The 10,735-nt window shown below is 39.2% G+C and overlaps 1 protein-coding gene across 1 annotated transcript; it reads right to left on the reverse strand.

Annotated features, from left to right (window-relative positions):
• Positions 1-797: 797 nt before the first annotated feature.
• Positions 798-7,620, reverse strand: LOC139444081 (uncharacterized). The gene is made up of 2 exons (XM_071224990.1): positions 7,548-7,620; positions 798-1,522 (listed from the first exon to the last, which is right to left on the reverse strand). Exon 2 carries the CDS (start codon positions 1,520-1,522, stop codon positions 860-862), a length of 663 nt encoding a protein of 220 aa, XP_071081091.1. The 5' UTR covers positions 7,548-7,620; the 3' UTR covers positions 798-859.
• Positions 7,621-10,735: the final 3,115 nt, after the last annotated feature.

Genomic DNA, 10,735 nt, shown 5'->3' on the forward strand with positions numbered 1-10,735 from the left:
GATCTCATTGAATGTAGGGCCATTGGTAGATCTCATTGAATGTAGGGCCATTGTTAGATCTCATTGAATGTAGGGCCATTGGTAGATCTCATTGAATGTTGGGGCCATTGGTAGACCTCATTGAATGTTGGAGCCATTGGTAGATCTCATTGAATGTAGGGCCATTGTTAGATATCATTGAATGTAGGGCCATTGGTAGATCTCATTGAATGTAGGGCCATTGGTCATGTATCTCATTCTGTGTGGTTGGTAGATCTCATTGAATGTAGGGGCCATTGGTTGATCTCATTGAATGTAGGGTCATTGGTAGATCTCATTGAATGTAGGGCCATTGGTCATGTATCTCATTCTGTGTGGTTGGTAGATCTCATTGAATGTAGGGGCCATTGGTTGATCTCATTGAATGTAGGGGCCATTGGTAGATCTCATTGAATGTAGGGCCATTGCAGCATTAGAAATTGGCACTAGTCCTATAGTCCTTGCCAAACTGCCCAATTGTAAAGGTAACATGAGGACTAGTAGAAATTTGCCATTTTTAAGGGTTTTGCTATATGTTATCATTATAAGGATTAGTGGACGAAAACTGTTAGTTTCTAACCCTGCCATTGGTAGATCTCAATGAATGAAGGGGTCATTGGTAGATCTCATTGAATGTAGGGCCATTGGTCGTGTATCTCATTCAGTGTGATTGGTAGATCTCATTGAATGTAGGGGCCATTGGTTGAACTCATTGAATGTAGGGGGCAATGGGTATATACTTCAAACAAACTCATTTCAGATTTTGCAACAATGTTCCTCTCTTAAAACAATACTCGAACAGTTATTTATTATCAGAATATACATGGAGATGTTCACCAGTTTAGAATGGAGGGGTGTAAGGATTGGGACAGTCTTTGTAGCAATTGTCGGGGACTTTGAAGATATGGTCATTTGGTTCAGCCTCAGTGTAGGTATCCATGTCAAACGTTAGTGTGTGAACCACAGGGCCAACAACTTCATGATACAGACATGGTACATTGTCTTCAGTAGCGAACCACGTGTCATTGGCAACAGCCCCGGGAGTGGTCCAGCCGTAGCACACAGTGCCAGATATCACCTCGGTACCGATGGGGGTAGAACCCTTCAGCCAATCAGGTCTGAGAACAGTACAGCCCTCTTCCACCCCACACAGCCGGCAGCAGGTGCCTGCCTCTGGGTAGTGAACATACAGAGACCTGTCCCTAGAGAAGATCAGATGACAAGTACCCTGTGGGTTGTCATCACTCAGTCCCTGGCGCTGACAGAAATTGTTCTTCTGGCCTTGAAGATGGTCAAATCTTGCTTGTTTTCGGATATAGTCGTAGTACCACGCCCCTTTGTTCTGGGAGGAAACTGTGTCATTGACTACTTGGAGTTCTGCAAACTGGACAGAGAAGGTGGACGGCCAGTATGGTGGTTTTCGCGTTTCCTGAGGGTCTCCTGGCTTGTGTGTCCCCGGGAGGAGCAGGGCTTGCATGAAGACTGCTATTCCTGGTAAATGCATCTGAAAAGAAATAATAGTTTCATGATAGTGTTAAGTTAAAATCAAACAAGTGGATGTGTATGCACAGGAAGTCGAACATCAGATATCTTTGATGTTCGTTGTTGTTACAAAGTGTTTTGATAAAGGATTAACATCGGCCAAACGCTTATCAGCTGAGCTGTTGATATAATTATTCACTGATATCTGTTCAGCTATTTTGATAGAGGCATTATATATTGGTGAACTGTTATCAAAATCTTTTGAAAACAAAAGCATCTTATAAGTTTTGACAACTTTGGAGATATAAATATCGAAACAATTTTGCGAGGGCACTTACTTCATACCAGATAATTAAACAACTACCACCCAAACTACTCCAAACTCTTCTGAAACTCTATAACCTCATATATCTAAACCGACAGGTCCCATCACCTTGGAAACAAGCCCTGGTCATACCAATCCCCAAACCCAATAAACCAGCTGACCAGGCTAATTCATACAGACCAATCTCCCTAACTTCTAACTTATGCAAAGTAATGGAATCAATGGCCAAAAACAGGTTACAACACTACTTAGAACAAAACAACATAATAAATCCAGACCAAAGCGGTTTCACTCCTGGACGCTCAACCTTAGATAACCTCGCCCAACTAGAGCAGGACATTAAAACAGGCAAACTTAACAAACAATATACTACAGGCATCTTTCTAGACTTCTCCAAAGCATTCGACATGGTTTGGCATAACGGGCTAATACAAAAACTACAAAAAATAGGACTTAAAGGTCAAATAATTAACTACATCCAAAGTTTCCTAACAAACCGCAAAATCACCGTGGGCATAGACCAAACGCTATCGGACCAATGTCCCCTAGAAAATGGCACTCCCCAGGGCAGCATCCTAAGCCCAACACTCTTCAATATTATGATTAACGATCTATTCGAGGGACTATCCCCCAAAGTAAACACATCAAAATTCGCGGACGATGGAGCCCTCTGGATCCGCACTAAAAGCATTAAAATGGCCCAAAACTTACTACAAAAATCTCTAAATAAAATACAAAAATGGGCTGACAAATGGGGCTTCTCCCTAAACTCAGAAAAAACCACAGGAATAGTATTTAAACACAAAAATATGCAACCCGCCACCCTAAACCTCCAACTAAACAACAAACCAATCAAATTCCAAAAACAAACCAAATTCTTAGGATTAATCTTCGATGAACATCTCACCTGGGATGCTCACATTAAAATCCTTGTAACCAGATGCAGCAAAGACCTAAACACGTTAAGATGCCTAACCGGCTCCAACTGGGGGGCCTCTAAAACACCCTCCTCTCACTCTATATATCACTAATTAGATCCAAACTAGACTATGGCAGTGCCATTTACGACACCTTAAACAACTCTCTCATTAAAAAACTAGACTCAATCCAGTATCAGGCCCTAAAACTAATCACACGAACTCAACATGGCACCTCTTCCACCTCACTCCAGGCCTTAACAGGAGAAATGCCACTTAAACTACGTAGGGAACAACTTACCCTAAACTTCTGGGCCGCGTCCCAATCAAACCCACTAATCGAAAACTTAAAAAAACAAAATATTAGCCCTAGAAACTAAGCCCTAGCCCGGAAACATCCACTACTTACTCCAATTTCCCAAAGAATAACCAATTACCTAAACGAACACCAAATAAATAATCTTAAACAAAACAATAAATCATCCAATATCTTCACTCCAAAACTTAAAATACCAAAAATAGACACAATACTAGCCGATACACTAAATAAACAGACCGATCCTAACATCGCTAAAACCACCACACTAGCATACATACATGAACATTGGCCAAATTGGTGTCACATATACACAGACGGATCCTCAGATCCGATCTCAAAACACACAGGTTTCGGAGTCCACATCGCACAACCAACCAAAGACACACAATCTTACCGACTCCCAAACAACCAATCCATATTCACGGCCGAACTAATGGGCATGGCTTCAGCACTACACAATCAGCAATCTAAAAAACACCAAAAAATCCTCATCCTAACCGACTCCCTCAGTGGACTACAAGCCCTCAAAAATAAAAACACTAAAAACCGCCCCAAACTAATAAATCAAATACTCAATAGCTCAAACAACTTAACTAAGGTAGGTAAACAAATAGAGTTCATTTGGATCCCCGCCCACGTAGGAATCTTTGGAAATGAAAAGGCAGATAAAGCAGCAAAATTATCCCTTAAACTCCCAGAAATAAGCTTAAACTTACCCAGCTCAAAATCAGAAATCAAAAGTGTCACTAAACAAAAAATCAACAAAAAATGGCAAAATATATACCAAAACTCAAATAGCCAAATCAAGAAAGTACTCAAAAAAAAACTAAATAAACCCCAAATACTACACCCATCCAAAAAAATCGACAGAATAATTACCAAACTACAAACAGGCCATACCAAACTAAATAATCACCGTAAAATAGCTAAACTACACACAACAGGAAACTGCCCACATTGCAAACAACAAGAAACACCAGAACACGTACTCATTCACTGCACACACTACCAAACACACCGAACAACACTACAGACTACCCTAAATCTTAAAACCGGTCTTACACTAGAATCAATCCTAAATCCACAAAATAAATTAGAAAAATTCAAAGCCTTAGGCATATACCTAATAAAAACAGGACTAATAAAATATTAAAACCAAAACTACCTTATTTGATAACCACCCAACACACACAGCTTCCTTAGTTCGTCCCCCACCCACTCTTGGCATTCTTTCCAAATCTCAAAATTTCAAAATTACTATATAAGCAACCCCTAAAGCCCCCCTCCTGGGTTGCACAAACTCACTTTTCCCCTTTTTGGAAAAACATTAAAAGGCCTGTCCGGGCCCGTGTGCGACATACGCTTGCAGTCGGAAAGCGCACGTTAAATCTCCAATATAAGTAAGTAAGTAAGCGAGGGCACTGTATTGTTTGAGTAGTGCCTGGAGTAGTTTTAGGGGGAGTTTTTTAATTATTTGGTAAGAAGTTAGGTCTAATCCTGGGGCTGTGCCCTTTTTCCTGTTTTGGATTTCGTAAAGGAGCTCCTCCATTGTGTAGGGTTGATTTATTTCTAGATTGTTTGGTTCTTTTGTGGGTTTGTTTTCTGTTTTAAGTTTATCTTGGAATTTTTGACTGAAGTTGGTGTTACTGCTAACAGCCGAAAAGTGGTTGGCGAGATTATTTGCTTTTGGGGCGGGGTTGGTTGAGTTGTCAATGTTAGTTGTTTTTTGTGTCGTTTTAAGCCTCTGATGGCGTGGATTTTGCGCCAGACCATTCTGGCATCTGTACGGTTATTTATACCTTCGCAGAATTTTTTCCAGTCTCTACTTTTGGCTATTTGGACTAGTTTTTGAACCTGGTGGTTTAGTTCGTGGGCTATGTTTAAATATGTGTAGTCGCGATTTGCTTTATTGAAGGCTGATTTACGTTTTCGTCTAGTCTGTTCTATTTCCTCATTCCACCATGGTACCGTCGGTTTGCCTGTCTTAGATGTTTTGAAGGGGATGGAGGTTTTGGCTGCGTTTATTATATAGTCTGTTAGGTTTTTACAATAGGTTTCTGAATCATTATTTTCTATTTCGTTTAAGTTAGCATCGTTGCAGATATCTTGGAATTGGTCCCAGTTAGCTTTATTGTAATGGAATTTTGGTTCTTGGTTTTCTGTTTGGATTGGTACGTTTGTATTTCCTATGGTTATGTTTATGGGGAAGTGGTCACTACCTAGCGGGACATCGTGCACTTCCCATTGAGTACTTTGGGCTAGATCTGCGGTGCATATGGTTAGGTCGATAGCCGACATTTTGGGGGTTATCTTATCGTACCTCGTGTGTTGGTTGGTATTAAGGATTACTAGGTCGTTTGTTTCTATCCATTCGGGGCGGTCGGGTAGCCTAGTGGTTAAAGCGTTCGCTCGTCACGCCAAAGACCCGGGTTCGATTCCCGACATGGGTACAATGTGTGAAGCCCATTTCTGGTGTCCCCCGCCGTGATATTGCTGGAATATTGCTAAAAGCGGCGTAAAATCAAACTCACTCACTCACTATCCATTCGGAGATTAATTTGCCATGATTATCTATTTTATCATCTATGCTCCATGTAGGATGGTGAGCGTTAAAGTCTCCTAGGAATATAGTAGATTTATCGCTTATTTGGAGTAGTTTGGTTAGATCCTCAGGTTGGACTTTTTGTTCCGCCCAGTGGTAAATATTTATGATGTTTATGTTTCGGTTATTTAATGTGATTTTAATGCCGTTGGCTTCTAGGTTTGGCGTGTCTATTTTTATTTCTTCGTACTTAATCTCATCTACCTAAACGGACAGGTTCCTACTCCCTGGAAACAGGCCCTAGTCATACCAATCCCTAAACCTAATAAACCAGCTAATCAAGCTAACTCATATAGACCAATATCCCTAACTTCAAACTTATGTAAAGTAATGGAATCAATGGCTAAAAATAGATTACAACATTACTTAACCCAAAATAACATCATAAACCCAGATCAAAGCGGTTTCACTCCTGGCCGCTCAACCCTAGATAACCTCGCCCGACTAGAACAAGATATTAAGACAGGACAACTAAATAAACAATATACCACAGGCATCTTCTTAGACTTCTCTATAGCTTTCGACATGGTATGGCACGATGGGCTAATACAAAAACTTTAAAAAATAGGACTCAAAGGTCAGATAATAAACTACATCCAGGACTTCCTAAACAATCGTAAAATAACCGTGGGTATAGACCAAACTCTATCAGACCAATGTCCCCTAGAAAATGGCACTCCACAGGGCAGTATCCTCATCCCCATCCTCTTCAATATAATGATAAACGATCTATTCGAGGGCCTATCCCCTAAAGTAAACACATCAAAATTCGCGGATGATGGAGCTATCTGGATCCGCATTAAAAGCATGAAAATGGTCCAAAATTTACTCCAAAAATCTCTTAATAAAATACAACAATGGGCTGACAAATGGGGCTTCTCCCTTAACTCTATGTTTAGGTAATATGTGTGAGAGTGGGAAAGCGAATTTCAAGCACAGAATTAAAGAATGACATATGATAAAGAGGTTATCACGCATGAGTATGGTAAATATCCTGCATTAGGAATAAACACTAAATACAATGTTCATTCCTAATACATGATATTTACCATCCCCAAACACACTCGCGTGATAACCTCTATAAAATGTCAAGTGGTTAAGATCGCTGACTTTGTGTGCTAGCGACTGGTTTCGAATCCCGTACCGTACTCAACCCCCAAAAAGTACGCGAATCTGTACTTTGCTAGAAAAGTGTTATCCCAAATACAACATTTGTTGGAAAAGGATATTATTGACAAATTTCGGCTCATACTTTCAGAGAAAAAAATTGTTCTTTGCGATTTATCGCGTAGCTATCGTTGTTCGCCCTGCAGTGATTTGTTGTACAATAAACAACGACCACGAGTAGCCATAGCCAACGCGAAAGTAAATCCATTTCACCGGTTGACACGCCTTTGTTTATATAGTTAACCGTACCAGGTGGTGCTGCTCAATTAGCTTGTGCGCTTTACGGGTGGCGCAGCCCGGGTCGCTAACCAGACGAGATTTCTGGGATATCATCCGGGTATCCACGAACATAAATATATTTAAAAAACAATAACAAAGGCAACAACCAGACCCAGTGAACTGCTTTAGATCAGCGCCCCTTTAAGCAATGGCGACGTTAGAGATCCTCTTAACGTTGTCATGCTTTAAACGTCGCCATTACAGTAAAATAAAGAAGTTGTTGTCCATAGGTCGTGTCTACTTTGTTCAACTGGTTCCCGTCTCTATATTTGTACTCATAAAGTACACGGCTTGGCCGTGCTTCTTAACTACAGAACAGCACGATAATACCATGGGTATTTTTCATCAACAACAAACTATACAGGCGCAATTCCTATTTATAAAAGAGAATGAGCTAAAATGGGCGAGCAGGCCCGTTCTTGGAATAAACCGTCTTACCTCTTGTTGTGAAGGTGTGTGCTGCGACTGACCGGACTGTCGAACCAGACTGACGGGTGACGGGGTGTCCTGTAGTGACGCCTTGCTGTGACAATTGAGTCACTCGTGCAGACAACAATCTCACCATCCAGCCATGATAATGACAAGGTAACTTTGATCCAGAGGATCAACATGGCGCGAAAAACTTTGAAGCGTACCTACCTATTGCTGCAAGTACCTATACTGTCATGAAGCGCACATGTGTAACCCTAAAGGTGAAACAAATTGTAATTTCCGTGTGATATTTTCAGAATCAGGAATCAGAACATGACTCATTTGAGTTTAAAAACATATGTAATGTAAAAACACAAAAACATCATGAAAACCGAACTTGTAAATAGAGTTCAAGATAAAGATAAGGTTTCTTCAAAAATGTTTGTTTACATGTTTCCAACTATTACATATGCCCCATGTCACTTTCTCAAACCATAAAAAACAAAGCACATGATGACAGGCAGCATCGGTATTATTACCATCACTTTATTACAACAACATATCAATACTTTGGTCAAATAATAACTTCCTTTTTAAATTGTCTCGGTCAGTCGACTCTTACATATCAAAACAAACTTCAGCAAGTCTTCTCGGGTTTCTTGTCAAACAAACAAATATAACCTTTTTGATCATGTAATTTAATGTCAATATGATATATGACAAGCATTAATTGATATGAATTTAAACCATTGGGTTGTCTAGTGAAATAATTTGATAATTTATATAAGTTTGGTTTAAAAGTTTTATTTAGAATCTGCTTTATTTAAAAGAAAAACCATAGATCTATATCCATTTGAGTGTGTTAACCGAAATAAAATATATTTTTATAATTGTTATGTTATATAATATTACCCAAAAAAATAAAATACGGGACAAATACTAAAATGATTTAACATATTAAGAGAACGTTGTGTTAACTGAGATTCCCTAAGCCAGTCTGGGCTGCCCATTGTAACAATAGGTAGACCAAGCTTATCACGGTCCTCCCTGTTTGACCTGTCTGACAACTGAATGGAGCCATCACCCTATGTTCAGCAGTGTCCCCTCAAGCATTTCATCCTTTGTGCTGGTGATTTGTGTCACCTTGAAAGAACAGGGCCATATGTCTCTTCCGCATGTGCCCTTGAGGAGTTAACATACAAGAAAAGGAAAGACTTTCTTTCCGTCTTCAGAGTACAAACCACAACAAAATGTTATTCGTCTCAAGTATGTCGATGAATTTCCTTCAGTCAATTACTACAAAGTGAAAGTGACATATCATGTTCGGTCCTGCAAAAGTAAGTTTACATTTTAATATTACATCTAAACTTGAAGGGAGAATTCACAAAGAAACTGACTAATTTGCAACACCGTTAAATTAGACAGGTGGCGTATGGTTCCAGGACATGGACTGGAAACGCAACATTATATTCAAAGTATAATGCCTCCGTATGCGAAAACCCGGCATTTTTAATACAACCTTGTGGTGTTTGTGGTCGAAATAAGATGAACATGTTAAAAACAGGTTTTCAAATGATCTCGTTAACAATTGTCCTGAAATGAAGCATCAACTTGACACTTTGAACCTCGAACAATACATGTGTATTGAGGACTGTGCAGAGGATGGAGTAACACTTGTGACATTACATGATGGTGTGACCCCTATAGTAGAGGATACGAGCCTTGACAGCTGGGCTGAGTTCATATCTTCTGTATCACGAGACATAAGCTCCTGGAACCTGCGATCAATGATCTATCTATAGACAGTATATCTTATACCAGGATCAAGACATATACATATTCAGTTGTGTGAAACATTCAATTTCTCTGCATAATGTTTTTGTAAATATGTTGTCTTAACGTGATTACAAATGAATTTCACTCTCCGAAATTAATGGAGGAAATAAAGATCATTCATTCATTCATGCGTCCATCACGAGATTCGACTTACGCACTTGAGATACGATAACATGCATCAACCAAGTCACAATCCCGTTAATAATAGTCGCCTCTTACGGCAAGCATGGTCTGCTGAAGACCTATTCTAACCCGGATCTTCACGGGAGAGTTAAGGGTTACATCCCTTTCTGAACAGACCTGTTTTTAAATTTGTTTTCCTGATTGAAATTAATTGACACAGTATTCACAAGAAAGCTTTCACGAATTATATACCAGTGTAAAATACACTCAATATTGTTCCAATATGTTATGTAAATATTAGCGTTTTCTGATATAATTATTAGCTAAATATAAATGGAATTAAAATATTCATAAAGGTTTCATTACCTACAACATATCAACAAGCAATTAAATCTTGTAGACGTTCACGTGTCACACTGAACACTGACAGCTACATAGCAGGCTACAGTGATGTAAGATGGACGTATCCATCAAACCCATCGCGCTGAGTGAATTCTATTGTCCAGAGGCCGTAGTCGCGCCGGCGTAGAAATTATTATTATGTAATAATACAACATCACTACCTCGTGACGTATCGTCCGTCGGTCAAGAACTAGATGAAGACAATGCACAATTCATTGACTAGGGAGTCACTCAAAGTCAAAATGTACGAGGCGATTACTATAAAAGTCAAGCATCTCCACTGACCAGTACACAACACCACTGACAGTAAACTGCTTGACTGTAATCGTTCCTCTTCTTCTTATTAAGGTAAGAAACATTTTATTATTTCATACATTTGGTCCTATATTATATATATGTGTGTGATATATTCTAGATAGTCTGTTTCTATAGATGGTTAACTCTAACAAGCTAATGTAAGATTGTGGAAACATATTTGCACTGTGCATGTGCACGGGTCCCTTGTATGTTTAAATAATGAAGCGCTCATTATTACCTATGTACGTATGAAAGATCATACACAATAACGTGTGTGTTTTAGATATTTGTTTACCAGAACTTGTATGTATTATGAATAGATGTTTACTATACTTTGTATGTTTTATGAAATGTGTATACCACCGAATATACACGGTATCAGAATACAATATGTATCAAATAAGTATCATGAAAGTAACGTTAATCGGGCGGTATGTTGAACGATAAAGACACAGACAGTTAGTCTGTATATCTAATGTTCGGCCGTTACAGAAACTGTTACTTTATAATATTTTGATACAAACGATGACAAAGCATTGATGAACTTAGAAATCAAA

This window comes from Haliotis cracherodii, unplaced genomic scaffold (genome assembly GCF_022045235.1).
Source record: "Haliotis cracherodii isolate W230 unplaced genomic scaffold, xgHalCrac1.p SCAF_5, whole genome shotgun sequence".
NCBI classification, from domain to species: domain Eukaryota; kingdom Metazoa; phylum Mollusca; class Gastropoda; order Lepetellida; family Haliotidae; genus Haliotis; species Haliotis cracherodii.

Coding starts and splice junctions, on each gene's coding strand:
- LOC139444081 (XM_071224990.1), bottom strand. CDS start 1,522: ATGCATTTACCAGGAATAGCAGTCTTCATGCAAGCCCTGCTCCTCCCG.